Source organism: Lissotriton vulgaris, chromosome 2_1, assembly GCF_964263255.1.
Source record: "Lissotriton vulgaris chromosome 2_1, aLisVul1.2, whole genome shotgun sequence".
Taxonomy (NCBI): Eukaryota; Metazoa; Chordata; class Amphibia; order Caudata; family Salamandridae; genus Lissotriton; species Lissotriton vulgaris.
This window is the reverse complement of record NC_141687.1, coordinates 1,570,849,248-1,570,866,763: the sequence shown is the minus strand read 5'-3', so window position 1 is coordinate 1,570,866,763 and position 17,516 is coordinate 1,570,849,248. Positions and strand designations below refer to the sequence as shown.

General features: G+C 44.3%; 1 protein-coding gene across 1 annotated transcript in view; it reads right to left on the bottom strand.

The window, feature by feature from the left end:
* Nucleotides 1–425: 425 nt before the first annotated feature.
* Nucleotides 426–17,516, bottom strand: part of LOC147732919 (histamine N-methyltransferase-like) — a 490,500-nt gene continuing 473,409 nt past the window's right edge. Inside the window, exon 7 of the mRNA XM_086957452.1 lies at nt 426–872. Within this exon, the coding sequence (XP_086813578.1) occupies nt 517–872 (356 nt within the window). The 3' untranslated portion in view covers nt 426–516. The remainder of the gene's footprint in view (nt 873–17,516) is intronic.

Sequence of the window (17,516 nt, the reverse complement as noted above, 5' to 3'; positions counted from 1 at the left end):
GGTGCAAATTAACGCCAATTTGTCTGGCACACTCATGATGAGGCACTGAACAGTGAATTGTGCAATATATTGCCTTCTCATTATGTTGTAAATTATAAATGCAGTAAATTGTCCTGATGTACTGCACAGAGAAAGTCCCTGTCTAACACAGAATGCACGAATATTATTTGGAAATGTCCGACAAACTATAATACAAAAACTATTGACACCAAAAGAAAAAATATTCCTTACTGCAAACACCAGAAAACTTAACTGTAAACAGTTTCTTCTACTCCACAACATGATTAAATTTGGAAAAGTATAATTTGGAAGGCACATTTTTATTGATGCCTATAAGCAACTAAAGCACGATGTTTATGATTAATTAATAAAAATCCATTACACTACACCTAATATGTCACACCTGACTGAATATGCATCTGTAAAGGAAATTTAACTGAGTGAAATATTCATTCTTTTCACTAGGTACATTAACTTTAATTGTATTTATTTACTCGCAATGCACACATCAAGTATTCAGTGTGAAATCACAATTGTACCAAGATGGTTTTTAAAAAACAACTTTCCATCTTTCTCATCACTGCAGTCTTGTTTTCTTAAAATGTCTAATAACGCAACTACCCAGTCAGATGGGGCTACTTTAAAATAGTCAATTGTGCGTGTTATGAAATCCACAAGAAGCTCTCCATCTCTGCTGTCTTTGACATAGCATTCTGAAATGTCTATTTCAGATGGTAAATGGTAATATGCATAGTTAACTCTCTGCTCATCTAGAATTGTCTTCACATCTGAAGAAGTGATGTTTGAGCCTGTATCGTCGTTGGCACAATACAGGTCATGTTGTTTCCATAATGTGTTCCATCCACTGTTTCCTGTGAAGGGGAAAATAAAGTTTATTATACATAGTAAGTCATGTTCTATAAAACAATGTTGAATGCTTGAGGAGAAAGTAAAGAGATGCACAAACCAGAAATTGACTTACTCATAATCAGACTCACAGACATCACTGCTTGTGTGGAAATCCCCAGCATAGTACCAACATTGCTACAATCAAAGCTTAAACTATGAGGTCAAAGGAGAAATCTCAGCTTCAGAATGACTCCTTTCCTGTTAGTTCTTTCTAGAAAGACTCATCGGTGGGAACTTTTTCATTGTAGAACCTTGCAAGTTCCTGAATACTTTCCCAAAGAGGTTAAGGGCTGATCGCAAAATGTGGACCCAAGTGACTCCCTGATTTGAGGAATTTCTTTACAAACCTGCAAATCTATGGCTCAAAAGCAAGATGCAGCTACATGATGATGTGACATTGTTTTTTCTGTTATTTTTATGAATTAGGCATTGTTAAGGGGGAGACAGATTGTGGCAAAGCGAGCCACAGATAGTGCTGCTTAGCTCTCCTGCCTGTCCCGCCCCATGTAGATCCATAGTTTTCACCTATGGAGCAAAAAAGTGAGAGGATTGAAGCCAGTTTTGGTATTTTCAATAGCCATACTTATCTACTCTCGGTGGGTGACAACAGCAACCATCAGTGTCCTGGTTGTACCCAGGATAAGCAACAGCGGTGGCCGTGGCTTTCAATCCCTAGGTGACGAGTGTTCCAGTTGGGGCTCAAGCAAACAGAAAGGAGATGATTTGGCAACCAGAATTAGCCATTTCAGAATGGACAATGCGAGCCTGAGTACGTGTCCAATTGAGCCAGTCTTCCAACTGATTGCACAGCCAATGTTTAGGATTTCCTGGTCAATTCATGCCTCTGTGATGCCATGCAAGAGAACTTAGCGGCAAAATATTTTGTGATATCTGTGCTCCAGCTCCATGAGAAGAACTCAGATTCACCTGGGGTGGAATTCAGGGCACATGCAGGGGCTCCATCGAGAGGCAAGATGGATTAGGATAACAAAAAATGTATCCCGTAAAGCAACTTGTTCAGCAACAAAACAGAGACAAATGTTGCACTCAATTCTCGTGGAATAGCATTGGTGTCCTCCAATTTTTTTCACATTATTTCACATCAGAAACTAAAGCAATTCACTAATGTTGGCACAGGCTCAGAAACCTTCAAAGAAAACTTGACCTCCTCTGATAAGATAACCACTCTGAATTAAAAAATGAGTAGATCCTCAAAGGGTGGACTGATGCACAATTGGTACCCCAGTCTATAAGTGCTAGACCAGAAAAGTAAAATAGGTCTTTAAATGAGCCTACATACACTTGATGTTTCAAACACAGTCCCCAGCACATGTTGAAATTGCAATCAATATTTTCGGAACAGACTTGAAGTTGATGCTTAATTTTAGCTGCCTTGTTGAACCTGTTGTATATTGCAACATATCTATTAAAAATGTGGGCGTCACTTTCACTGCACAAGAGTGGGGGACAGAACCAGAGAAATCTCCATTATTCATTGGACCTACGCTAATATTGGGACCTATATGCACCCAGATTTTATCATCATGTTGGATGGAGTTATCACCATATGAGAAGTCACGTTATTTAGAGGATTGAGCCTTGAAAAAGTTGTGGGACTATTTTCCTTCTGGGGACGAAACCCGTGTTGGCTGGCTAAGAATTAACCTAATTACAGAAAAAAGAAAAAGAATAAAGAAAAAAGGAACACAACAAGACTGAATATTTGTATATATTACACTGCATCAATATTAATTACAATTTCAGCTTGTGCTGGGGACTGTGTTTGCCTTGTTGGTTTGGCCTAGGCCGCATTATAGGTGGTCTCTCTACCCAGCAGCAACATAGTGGTCGGGATCGGCAGGGCACGGCGTGCCCCTACTTCTTTCATTCTAAAGATTCCGTTCCCCTACTTTTTTGTTTTAAACATGTGTCCCAGGATGCAAGAAATCTCCATGGCCTATAGATAATGATCAGCATTCCTGTCGTTCGGCAGATAAGTAACAAGACACTGTCTTTGCTTCTTTTCCTTCTTGCCCAGAGAAGACAAAGACAGTGTCCACTTCTGCTCTGCCACTTCATCTGCCCCCGACACTCTTTTTTTCTTCCCTCTATTTCTGCCTAGCAGTTCCTCTCCTACCGAAAACCGTGAGTTAAAGACCGGGTTCTCACTCTTTCCTCTCCTTTCTTTTATTTGCTCCACTGTGAAATGAATCCAAAAAAACAAACACTTTTGCTGGAAATGTCGTATTTTTCTGACATTTTAATTTCAAAGTGCAGCATCAGGAATAAAGGGTTAAAAATATGAAAAATAAATATCTAAATAAAGTAAGACAGAGTGGTAGCAAAGTGGACAGATTGGTCCAATTCACACCCAAACACATTAGCAACACTTTTACAGCGTTAAGGTAACCATGTTGTTCCTGCTTACATTTCACATGGTTTGCTAAATTTTGTAATCCCTATAGGTGTTTGCTTTTTCCAGGATGTTGTTACTTTTTATTTGTAGGCAGCATATTGCTTTTGTCTAGTGCATAATTAAAATTGAGCTGCATCCAGGTGTTTATATCGGGCACAATTGGGTTGTAGTTGAAGTCAGTGTGAGTTTTTCTCAGTGGGGAAGTATGGTGCTCTGTTGGGGGGGAGGATGTGGCACTATGGCCAGAGCTGCTGAATTTGGAACTAGGGAACCAGGTTCAGCCTTATTATCCAGTCCACCACACCACTCTCCTGAGGGAGCACAATCCCATGCAAGACCTTAGAAGGCCCCGCAAGACCTTAGAAGCCCTTATGTCTTAGCACCAGCAGGTGGACCCTAGCATGACAAGTGTAGGTTAACCTTCAAGGCTTGTCCACCAAAATCCATACTGAAGTTAACCTCCAGTCTTGAGGGCAGGCCTATGAAGCCGCAGACCCTAGAGCAACAGTGACTCTGTCACAGAGGTCACATGACCCTTGAAATGGCCAGCTCTAGGGTGGTGCAACCGGTGTGACCGCACCGAGTGCTGACTTGGGTGGAGGCATCATGTTTGCAAGTATATTATGGTTATAAAAGCGCTTGCTGCCTACTTCCTGGCCTCCATCAATTTTCGGCAACAATAAAAATGTCATGATGACTGTGGTGATTAATGTTCTTCCTAGAGAGATCTGAGTTTTGTCCAGTGGAAGTTTTGACTCACAGGAAAGGTAGCACAGAGGGTTAATGGCCTTCTGCAAAGAACATGTATCATGCAGATAACACATTGCACAAAATGTAAATAGGTCAGTGAGTTACTGCTTTTGTCAGAGACATCCTTTTGGTACTTGCACTTTATAAGTTAAAATCCTAACATAGAATAGTGAGCTATTAACTGTCATCTAAGAGCTGCATACAAACTGCAAGGTATACATTAGAGTGTTATATTTTTCCCCCAGTCTTTGATTATCCTAATGTTGCAAAAAGTGTTCTTTTGGATAGAAATCAATTCTGATTATTAAAGAGAACCCCCAACCATTGTATTACGTTTTAAATTATGAGTTTGTGTTTCTCCAGACCAATCACTATTAAACTATACGGCCTATTTGTATGGTTGTCATGTGACTCCTACATCTTGCAGTACTTAGTCTTATGTAACATGTTCTATACAGTGATTTACACACATATTGATTGTCTCTGTGTAGTCTATGTGATGTAAAGTGCTCTGACACACTACAATGGTACAATAATCCCCCACATCAGACTGGGTGGGGGATTATTTGAACAGCGAATGAACTGCGAAGACCGGGGAACGTTAAGATGTATTAATGGTAAACGTCGATTGAAATGGTCAATGGTAAATTATGAGAACCTGTACACTGAAATTAATAAGTCATGGGGTGAGGATCTTGCAGCCTGTGTGTCACCATCCACATCCCCAGAGCAAACTTTAGCTGGTTTTGAGGCTGTGGTATTATTAGTAGGCTCTATGTTAACAGCTCCAGTGAGGGGTCAATCTAGAAATAATCCTAAATGGTTTGACCATACCTGCTCTAAGGCAAGCAGAGACTTGAGCAAGGCGCTAAAAACCAAACCCAGGGACCCAGGCCAAATCAAAAATGTGCGACTGATTTACAAGAAATCACTTGCTAAACGGAAAAAAGAAATTAAGGCTTGTACCTGGGAGTCTCTACTTGACCAATCAGTTCTGGGCAATAGCAGCAAATTCTGGAAAATTATTAATAAACCTCTGTTTGACAATCCCAGTGACACAGCACTTGGCACTAATATCCCAGAGGAGGACTGGGTCACTAATTTTAGTGCAATTTTTAAAAGCAATGAGCAACAGGCAGAAAATGTTTTTTCAATTCCTACGGAGAATTTTTTGTGCATTTCAATTAACGAAGTAGAAAAGGGTATCCAAGGGTTAACTAGCAATAAGGCCCCAGGCCCGGATGGCTTGCCTCCGGACCTTTTTAAATCTTGTACCTCATTATGGGCCCCTGTCTTTACTGCTGTAGTAAATGCAGCCGCAGCCTCTGGGTGCCCAAGGTTGTGGGGGTTATCGACCATAGTGCCCGTGTTTAAAAAGGGCGATTGTAGCAGCCCGTTATGCTACAGGCCAATATCTTTAATCAATTCTGTAGCCAAAGTGGTAGGGGGTATAATCTTGAATAGGTTAACCGCATGGGCAAATGAAAATAATGTTATATCCCCAATACAATATGTCTTCAGACCTGGCCACTCGACAGTTACCCAGTGTCTGAATCTATACTTGATTTTAGGTAAATACACCTCGGCCAGGCAGGGAACCGTCCACATGGCATTTATGGACTTATCGTCCGCATTTGATTGTGTGGACAGAGGCAAATTATGGGACACCTTGCTAAAGATGGGATGGGTGTAGAGCAATTAATTTTCTGGCTGACCTCCACTCCGATACAAGAGCTAATGTTCGATATACTCAAGACCTGAAAGTGACAAGGGATATCAGAATCAATCGGGGTGTTCGACGGGGGTGTAGCCTGGCTCCATTCCTCTATAACTTGTATATTAACGAGTTGGAGGAACATCGGTTAAAAACAGGAGCCGATTATCCCTATGTAGGCCGAAAAGGCGTTCCCGTTCTGCTCTACGCGGACGACGCTGTCCTTATTTCTAGGACAGCAATCGGCCTCCAGACACTTTTAAACTCCTTCTTTGATTTCATGGAGTCCCGAAGGCTAAGTATTAATAACTCTAAGTCCTATGCTATGAAGACAGGCCTAGGGTCACAAAAATCTAATCTATTTAGCATAAATGGGGAAAAAATTCCAACCACCAAAACTTTTTCATAATTTGGGGTCCTTCTTGATCACCAATTATCTTGGGGTCTCGCTGTTCTCAAGAAGAAGGGCGAGGTAACCCGTGTTAATGCGGCCATACTTGGCTTCGCGAGAAAAATAGGCAATAGCCCGGTGGCTGCTTTTTAAATCTTGTACCTCATTATGGGCCCCTGTCTTTACTGCTGTAGTAAATGCAGCCGCGGCCTCTGGGTGCCCAAGGTCGTGGGCGTTATCGACCATAGTGCCCGTGTTTAAAAAGGCCGATTGTAGCAGCCCGTTATGCTACAGGCCAATATCTTTAATCAATTCTGTAGCCAAAGTGGTAGGGGGTATAATCTTGAATAGGTTAACCGCATGGGCAAATGAAAATAATGTTATATCCCCAATACAATATGTCTTCAGACCTGGCCACTCGACAGTTTCCCAGTGTCTGAATCTATACTTGATTTTAGGTAAATACACCTCGGCCAGGCAGGGAACCGTCCACATGGCATTTATGGACGTATCGTCCGCATTTGATTGTGTGGACAGAGGCAAATTATGGGACACCTTGCTAAAGATGGGTGTAGAGCAATTAATTTTCTGGCTGACCTCCACTCCGATACAAGAGCTAATGTTCGATATACTCAAGACCTGAAAGTGACGAGGGATATCAGAATCAATCGGGGTGTTCGACAGGGGTGTATCCTGGCTCCATTCCTCTATAACTTGTATATTAACGAGTTGGAGGAACATCTGTTAAAAACAGGAGCCGATTATCCCTATGTAGGCCGAAAAGGCGTTCCCGTTCTGCTCTACGCGGACGACGCTGTCCTTATTTCTAGGACAGCAATCGGCCTCCAGACACTTTTAAACTCCTTCTTTGATTTCATGGAGTCCCGAGGCCTAAGTATTAATAACTCTAAGTCCTATGCTATGAAGACAGGCCTAGGGTCACGAAAATCTAATCTATTTAGCATAAATGGGGAAAAAATTCCAACCACCAAAACTTTTTCATAATTTGGGGTCCTTCTTGATCACCAATTATCTTGGGGTCTCGCTGTTCTCAAGAAGAAGGGTGAGGTAACCCGTGTTAATGCGGCCATACTTGGCTTCGCGAGAAAAATAGGCAATAGCCCGGTGGCTGCTTTACTTAAACTATACCAGGCCAAGAGTGTTGCCGTCGCTTGCTACGGAAGTGAGCTATGGGGCTATAGCCAGTTGCGGGATTTGGAGGTTATAGAAAATAATTTCCTGAAGAAAATACTAAGGCTGCCAAGGGGAACCAGAAACTTCTCAGTACACAAGGAGCTAGGTGTACCCTACTTAAGTGATAGAATAGCAGCTAATCCCGTATTGTGTTGGTTGAACTGCTGGCTTAACAACGACATACCTCTCACCCATGATATATTAAAAGAAGCCCTAACATGGGATGGTAGGTTCAAGGTCCCGTGGCTGAAGTATATCAATGATCGCCTTATCGAAATAGGACGGCCTTTCTGTTTTTAACCCCAAACCTTACTACTAAATCAGATGTCATTTTTGTGAAAAACATATTTATGACAACTAGGTACACCGCCCGGGAGGAGGTTGAGCTGCAGAAGGACAGTGTTAGGAAACATGTTCTACTTAAAACCTGTCAACAAATGGAACCATATCTATCATGGCCCATGACTGGCTATGAACGTTATCTACTAACAAGGTTCCGTTTTGATCTGTTTCATCTCTTACTGGCGGTACCGAGTGGGGCCCATCGAGGTCAGGTGTTGCCAGCTTGTGGCTGCGACGGAAAGTCTCCGCAAGATCTGGCACACTTTTTATTTTTTTGCCCTTATTACACAGTACCACGGAGGCTATATCTAAAACCTTGCCTCAAAAAACTGAAATTTGCACAGATTAAACCAGCACTTTACAACCTTCAACTTTTGAAATGTGATTGCACTTTATTTGTTTGTAGTTTTTTGAAACTAGCAATTACTTTCAGGAAAAGTATGGAGGCCGGAGTAGTGGGCGAGGGTGGCGTGCGAGTCTTGGCTCCCTTCGCAGCGCCCCTAGCCAGCATGTCTGGTATTGTGCGGCCTGCTCTGCGTCCCGCGTTGGCCATGGCGCCCCGGCCTCAGGAGGGTGCAGAGTGGGGTGGGGGCCTCTTCTCCGGCCACATAGGAAAATTGGACAGTCTCTAGGGGCCCAGGCAGAGAGGCAGGGAGCAGGTGGGCACAGGGGAACGTCACGGGAGGGGGTCCTTCGCCCTGACGCAGCTCCCGTGAGGGCCTGTTGTGGTAAGTACCAGGTGGTGTCGGGCAGCGGGGTATAAGCAGAGGGGTTTCCACTCACCACCCACCTCAATGTCCTGTGTGGCGACGACGCTGTCCTCGTGTGGTAAGAGGTGGCAGGGCAGCTGTAGTGGGCACCTGCAGGGGGCTCGCTGCTCGCAGCCCCCATCGCACCCGGTTGCTCCTTTCCCAGGTCGCAGGGTTGGCAGGCAGAGCAGCGTGGCTGGCCGAGGCCTCCAACAGCAGCGTCGCGGCGTAGGCCTCCTCGGGCGTCAGGAGCGGGCCCCCGCCGCCAGCGAAGCCGGTTCAGGTCGGGTAGGTGTCAGCTCCTTGATGGTGGGACGCGTGTGACCGTCCAGGAGCGATGGGAGGCACCAGGGGAGATGTCCGGTGCTATGCAGCGTGTCCGGGCGCCAAGGACGCCAGATTCACCATCCGCCGCCGAGCAGGCCCAAAGCCAGGGACTCGATTTTTGGGACAGCCGCTCTCTATGCGCCGCCCGCAGGGTTTCCGACCATGCTGTGGCCGGCACCCCGCACCCAGCGAAGCGATGGCAGCAGAAGTCGATCACCAGCAGAGACCTCCGCAGCACAGTCCGCTGCTGCTATCCCCTTCCGTCATGGACTCCAGCACCCAGGCGTCCAGTCCGCGGCAGCTAGGCCCCAAAGCCGGGGAACTCAAGTTTCGTGGCAGCGCACCGATCAGCTCCAGACGCAGGTGCACCAGGGTCAGGACGCCGCCGCGCCTCCGACAGGGAGGCGGCGGAGCTCACGGGGACACAAAGGGTCGTTCCACGGATGAGCACCAGTCCACTGCGCCGGCAGGAAGTTCTTTGGGGGCCAGGGCCCCCAAAGCGCCCGCTCACAGTGCAGCATTGCGCCCACGGTGCATTACTCAGCACGATGAAAAGGCTCGGCCCGATGGGTGCAGGCAGATCCCCGGCTGGTCAGGAGATTCTCGGGGAACCTGCCGACTGCACACAGAGTGGGCCTAGCGAGGCGGGCCCCTGCCCCTCCACCGGACATTCTGGCCTTTCTTCCGGACTTCCCTTTGAAAGAGCGCATTCTGAGAGAGGCACGCCAGAAACAACCTCTTAGCTTCCAGGGTCATTCGGTGGCCTTATTTCAGGATCTCTCGGCCATCACGCTCCAAAAACGGAAATCCTTCTGAGCAGTTACGTCTTTTCTCCAAGATAAAGGGATACCATATTCTTGGGGTCATCCATTTCGGATCATCTTCAAATGGCAAGGAGCCCTGCATCAGATGCGCTCCCTCCGAGACACGTGCACCTTACTAGGCATCGACATGACGGAGGATGACTCGCCTGGAGGAACATCATCACGACGGTCGCATGAGGAACCCTCACCATCGGGATCTGATGCGTGGCAGCGAGTACGGAGACGACGACATCCTAAGAAGGACCTCAAACCTGATCCAGAGACTTTGGCCCAGGAACAGGCGGCGGCCATCCAAGAGGTGGTCAAAGACACATTGAGCTCTGACTGACACGTTGAGGTTTGGGGGTTGATTTAATGCATCATATTTGCATGGGGGGAGGGGCCGGGGAGCCGCTGGGGCTGCTGCTGCCTCATTCCTTCACGTTGAACTTCCACAGGTCTGGACTACGGGTTGACTGACCTGGGACTATGGTTTGCTCATGGGGTTGTTTGATGGGGGATGGGGAGGGGGGTGGGGAGGTCGGGGGGGTTGGTGGTAGGGGGGGAGTTTTGGGGTTGGGACAGGGGGAGGGTTGGGGTCGGGGTTGGGGGGTTGGTTGCTGCGGGGGTACCCCTTGTCCACCTATTTCAGACACTTCCCAGAGGAGCTCTTGTCCTTTTGTTTCTTGCACACCGTTCACAGCCCCAGAAGCACCCGATTGACCGATGTCACACACCAAGCTTAAAGTGCTCTTTGTGAATGTGCGTGGCCTTAATAATCCCATTAAGCACCGGGCAGTCTTGTCCCTCTTAGAGCACACCGCAGCCGACATTTGCCTCTTACAGGAGACACACCTCCTACCCAAAGACCAGCACCGTCTTAGATCTCGAGCCTTCCCTACACAGCTTTTCTCCTCATCCTCCAAGAAAACAGCAGGGGTAGCGATCTTAGTGTCCAGGTCATTTTCAGGCAAAGTTCTGCTGCGGGAGGCAGAAATTAAGGGGAGATTGCTGGTACACCGCTTCCACCTGGCAGGGCAGACGTTAATGGTGAGCTCCATATATGCACCTAATGAGGGGCAGGAAACATTTCTCAAGACAGCGCTAGCAGCAGCCACAGCAAACACAGAGCGCCGGCTCCTACTGGGGGGAGACCTCAACTTAGTCTTTCATAACACACAAGATCGCTCATGTCAGCGGTGGGGGAAGGTGGGGGCCCTCTCCAGCGCCAGCCAAGCTTACCTGCACAACCTTGACCTGACTGACCTCTGGAGACATTTCCACCCACGCAGCACCGCCTACACCTATCATTCTGGGGCCCATAAATCATACGCCAGGCTGGACTACTTCCTATGCACCTCCCCACTGGAAGCGCAGGCACAGGAGGTTGACATCTTGCCAGCCTCGCTCTCAGACCACTCTCCAATGGTGGCCACATTCCTCATGCCAGCGACACCGACCCCGCGCCGACATTGACGCCTCCGAGAGACCCTCCTGCATACTCCCTCCACAGTGGAGCGGATGAGAATCATTCCGGCTGACTGTAGTATTTTTCCACATTTTTATAATGACAGGCTCCGATGAAAATAACATATTTGAGGCTTCTGTGATCTTGCTGCAAACAACTGTTAAATTTCAGCCTACTGTACAACTTTCTATCACCTGCAACATAAAAGATGCTGGATTTCATCTGGCAGCTTCTTGACATGTACTGGGTGCTAGGTTCCAGCACACCCAGTGACTCATGTTATCTGCGTCTTGGCTGCTAGAGATGCCTCAATCATTGTGCACAGTAAATAGTGCCAATGAAGTGCTTGAAAAGTGCTGACTGTCTTGCAGTGCACTTAAGTTGAACTCTTTCCAGCAGTACATTCATACAAATGTAGAAAGCTCTCATCTTCAGAGAAGCACACATTAAATAGTGCAATACACTCTGAAGATGAAGATGAACAGGATAAAAAATAATGGGGCATATTATCAAGCTTGGCCGATATAATTCACCTCTTTCAACATACTTGTTTTAATTCCAGAGGATGATGTTGTGCAAATGTTTTCTTTTCGTTACTGTAGAAGTTTAGATTTCTCCATAGATCATTGTGAGAGAAATTTTAAATTTCATATTCAGGAAGTTAGAACACTATTTGGGAAAATAGTTTGAATCTGCAAATGTGCTAACATGAGCATAGAGCTACAGTTTAGTTTTAAAATCTAACACTGTAGTCTGAAGTCCATTGTATTGTGAGAAGAAGAGGAGTGACCCTATTCCTAGGATAGCAACAAGGGCAGATTGGATGAAAGGAGGAGACGATGCAACATTGTTTCCAACTGTTTACATTAGGGTGTGTTCCTAGAATATGGTATTCCCCACCTTTTCACCATTTTCCCATTGCCAACTTCGGACCCATTATATCCGTTGACTTTATGACTTACAAATACCCCCTCTACCCCACCTTTTTCTCCATTGCTCTAAGACTCTACTGAGTTTCTCAAACATCTCTTCAGGGGAAGTTCTTCTTGATCGGTTGTAGATTTTTTAAATTACTAATGATGTTTATGGTTGATCTCTCACCCTCTCAAGCTTGAACTCTTTGTGGGTTCTAGCTGACACCTTTTTGCACGTTTCTTAGAATAGGGATTCTTTCATTTATAGAACATGCTTAATGCATTTATGATGAACTTCTGATAAATCAATTGTATTATCTACTTCTGTTCATGAATGATTCACGGAAATTAATGCATACAACTCATGACTTCGAATGAAGATGATTTATTAAATACATTGTAAAAGCCTTCAAAACTGACACTTAGCTCTTGTTATGACTGAGCTTAGAATAGCGATTGTGATTATCATTTCTGTGATACTTTGCTTCTGATTTTTCTAAAACAACAACAAAGGTCCAGGCCACCCCAAGAGGCCCAACTAGGGATCAGCCTTGTGTGAGATGGTAAACCGTATTTAAAACTGATTCCCACTCCAGAAAAAGTTGGTAGCAGAGGAATGGTTGATGTTCTGAGAGGAGGAGCATTAAATATTTGCCCAAGTTAGATTAATGCCCAAGTCCAAAAGCGCAATGTCCAGAACTTGAATACTGACAAGATGTGATGTTGAAGGTAATTATTGTGGTGTTTTATTGGAGGGAACTTTGGAGTATGTGTGCTGCATGACTTAGTAATGTTTATGTGTTTAGTGGGAATAAGTTGATGAAGTTATCAGGCTTGACGTAGCCTAAGATCTTGGTATATTGAGATACATGTAGAATACACTTGATTGATATTGAGATGTCTATTGAAAGCGATTGATGTTGAGGAAACTGTGAAATACAGTTAATTGATGTTGAGAAAGGTGTGGAATACACTTTATGGTTTTCATGTCTGCTAAGATTTTGTGGTGTAGATCGTGAGGTACTGTTGACTACACTATTGTGAGGTACTGTTGACTACACTATTGAGATAGGGACTTCAATGGAATTGTTGTGAATGTTCTTATAATGATGAGTGTTAGCAGAACCTAAGTGTGCACAGAATGAAGCCACATTGATTAGTGTGATTTCTCGTTGGTTGAGATTTCACTTGCGATTGTGAAAATCGTTTTTGAGAGGAAAAGTTGGAAGGTGTAAAAACATTATATTTCTATGGTTGAGTTGCCTTTTTGTTTCTTTAGTGAAGCAAATATGTGTTTGTTTACATTACATTTGTTTAAAGTTATAGAATCATGTGTTCTGAAATGCAAGGTTCTTTCAAAAGATATTGATTGGTTAAAGATTAAAAGAACTTTGAAAGATCCAAAAGAATCAGTGCGTGATTACTATGAGTGGTTGGAGGATATGTTGTTTCACAGGGTAGAGGTGTTCCGGTTGATCTGAATTTTGGTGTAGATCTTAAGATGCTGAAGAAAATGACTCCTTGCCATTTTTGTAACAAGATCAGGCATTGGATAAGGGAGTGTAGACTTAATCCGGAAAGAATAAACAGAAATGTAAAGAGCAGTAGGCACTGCCCTGACTTTCACTACAGCCCTGGTGTTGCCGATGACAGCAACTAATTGAGTCCAATTCCATCATCGAGGTCACTGCCTGCATCAGAGCCAAGGACACCACTCATGAAGAGCATGATGCACCACTGACTCACGCCACACCCTTGACGTCCCTGATGACAGCTCTCCGCACTGATGCCGCTCTGCTGCCTGCACCAGAGCCAAGGGCCACACTCATGAAGAGCACAACACACTGCCCCACCATACACCTGTTGATGCCAAGGCTTCATCTGCAACACCGAGGAGTCTATAACCGACGTGTGTGACCTCCTGAATTCATCAACACTGACGTATCGCCGCCGAATCCTCATCAACTCCCCTTAAACAGTAAGGAACGGACACCTCCCCTCCCATGTGGCAGTAAGGAACTGACGCAGCACTGGCCTAGCGATGCCTCACCTCATTGACACTGTGCAAAGTCTTTCCTTTCCTCATTCTCTAAGGTACTCTAACCAGGGGTCTGTGTGACTCCTCAGCCGGACCACACTTCCTTATGGTCGGTGCTGAACTGTTGGATTAGTACCTGTCACAAAGACAACATAACACCAGTTAGAACTATTGATTTTAATGATCTGTACTCTTAAAGTATCTTTGCAAAAGTGATATCTTGATTTGTAATGTTGGATTTTTGTCATTTTGGTCTTGTTTTAGTCAGATAAATATTGGCTGTTTTTCTAAACTGGTGTGAATTACTTTTGTGGTGTTTTCCCTGTGTTACTGTCTGTGTAAGAAATACTTCACACATTGCCTCTGGGATAAGCCAGACTGCTCATGCTAAGATACTTAAGGGTTGAGCAGAGGAAATCTTAACTGTGTGACTCCCTTTGACTAGAGTGAAGGTCCATACTTAGACAGGGTGCAAACCATTGCCAACTAGAGACCCCATTGTTAAAAGTAGCATTATTTCCAGTGAGAACAATTGAAGAGTAATTCCTGATTTGAAAGATACAGTGAACCCAGAAGTATTTGATTTTACAGGAAAGGTTAGAGGACTGATTAAAGGTGTAGAACTTGTCAGATTCACAGTGAAGCCAAAAGTAGTGTATCCAAGAACACCACCTTACAATTTGACTCCATAAACGATTTCAGGTATAATGCCCGTAATTGAAGACATGTTGAAGAAATGGATTTTAAAAGAACTTGTTGGAAGTTTCAGCAACTCTCCGATCATGTGTTTGCAGAAACCTAATGACAAATATTGGATTGTGCAGGACCATTCTTTAACAGATTCTATGCATTTCAGAATGGTTGAACGTCGTGGGCCACTGTCAGGCTATCGTCTTCTATTTGCCTTCATTTTTCAACACAGGGTTTGGGCATGGTGCCGAGTTTCACAATGGTATACAGAGAGTCCATCCATTCTCAACCAGATATTGAAAAACTGCAGATGTCCTACACTTTAGTTCTTGTGCAGTGCATTGATGACATACTTGTGGCATCAGAGACATGAGAAGTTTGCCAACAAGATACAATTGCTTTATTGAATCACCTGGCTGAGAATGGACACACAGGGGCACATTTACAAGGACCTTGCTCCGCTGCTGCGTCATTCTTTTTGACATACCGGCTGCACTTTCTTTGCTCCATATTTACAAGGGGATGCATCTAGGCAGGTGCATCACTTTTCATTAGCCTGCGTTGATTTTTACCTTTGTCTGAATCAGCTGTGTCACCTTAAAATTGATATATGCAAGGTAGGCGTTCCCACGTAAAATCCCACGTAAAACTGATGAAGTGGTATTTAAGACTTTTAAAAAAAGTGATGTATAATCAGGAAGCTGGGCGCTGTGCTTGCAATGCTTATAAATTTGTACGCCTCTAAAAACCAGGCATAGGGATGTCGCATAGGCTGTGGCATTGGAATATGGCCAGTTAAAGTCACTTCAATCAATCTAATCTGCAAGGAATTCACATCCCCTCAACAGTTAAGTGTACACATATGGCAGGAATCACATTAAATGTCACATTACACAACATTAATGACTTGTATCCACACATATAGTAGTCTCACACAATATGCCACATATACGTAGGTATTGTGGTACATAACGACGTCTATTTATATGAAAGACATACAGGACCAATGTAAAAGAGTCCAAGGTGAGTTTTACATCTCGTCCCCATAAAGTAGACTACTTTCGTCAGTCAATACTGATGCATTGCCTATGTTTTTTTGATGCATTACTGCAGTTGTGTCAGTCTTATGTCCAACTATAGCAATGCACAACTTTTGGACCAGATGCCTTGTGGCATTCTGCCCACAGATCCGTCGGTATTTTTGAATCATCCTGTCGACATGAAGCCCCATTTTGTAAATACTGCGCATCCATGGTGTCGTAATGATGTTTGCTGCAGGTGCAAGTAAATTTGATGCATCAATGCGTTACCGCAGCAATGCGTCATTTCTTGTAAATAAGGCCAAAGTGTCTCCGGGTAAACTGCAATACTGTCAGAAAGAAGTCCAATAGCGGGAGCATATCATTTATAAAGGAGCTTGGAAGGTGTCCCCAGAAAGAGTGGAGGCAATTCTGCAGATTATTCCACCCCAAACACAGAGAGAAGTCAGAGTGTTTTTGAGAATGGTTGGCTACTGCAGGCAGTGGATACCTAACTTTTTCATAGTGGCTATGCCTTTACTGAGGTTGACGATTGCTTGAAAGCTTTCCAGGAGCTGAGAGAAAGTCTTTGTTGTGCCCCGGCACTGGGAATGCCATATTACAGTTAGATTTTTACATTGTTTTGCAGTGTGAGATAGGCTGCATTCTCGTAGTGCTTACTCGAATGCAAGAAGACCTGTGGTTTATTTTTTTACTACCCATGACCCTGAGGCAGCAGGACAGCCCGGCTGTGTTAAAGCGGTCCCAGCCTTTGGTGTCATATTGAGAGGAGTGAGAACATAGTGATGGGACATTCTTTCACGGTAATGGTTCCTCAGTTCGTTAAGATATTACTCAACAGAATGAAAGCCCAGTACATGACTGACAATAAGCTCACTAAGTATGAGCAGCAAATCCTGGCATCGGAGAACGTGATTTTAAGGTGATGCCAAATTCGGAATCCCTCAACACTTCTACCCATCAACCAAATTGTGATGAAGTTGAACATGATTGTGCAGATGGCACAGACTTATGCACCAACCCTTCAACATTGAAAATGAACACCTGATTGAGTTTGATTTTGTAATATTTGTTGATGGCTCATATTTGAGAAATAATGAAAGCACCCTGAGAGCAGCTTACGCTGTCCGTACAATTAATAATGTGGAAGCTTCAAGGGTTCGAGGTGTTACCTCAGCACAAGTTGCAGAATTAAGTGCCCTTACCAGAGCATGCAGGTTAACAGCACAATTGAGAGTGACTATATTTACAGATAATCAGTATGGCTATGGTGTTTTCCTAGATTTTAGACAGTTATGGTTACAAAAATCTTTTCATAACCTCATCTGGCATTCCTATCCGAAACCGGGAACATGTAAAAAATGTGCTCACAGCACTACAGTTACCAACAGAGGTTGCAGTGGTTAAATGTACAGCTCACCAAAGTGGCAATGTTTTTTTTTTTTAACAAATTTTATTGAGCACCACAGAGTGAGTTCAGATTTGTCATGACAAGTACAACATGGTATTTTCTGTGTTTTTTTAATCGTATACACTCATTTCCTTCATGCACTTTTAAGGAAAAGTGCTAGCATATGCCAAACTAGGAGAGGATAGTCTGAAAGCAAAAAAAAAATGGATGCACATACAGGATATACAATATTGTGCAGTTCAATGAATAATATATAACTAAACAACCCCATTAACATATAACACCTCTCCGACCACCTTTCCTCCTGGCCTGTCGTTTCCTGTATAGTATTCAACCTTTTATTAATTGCGACTCGCAATT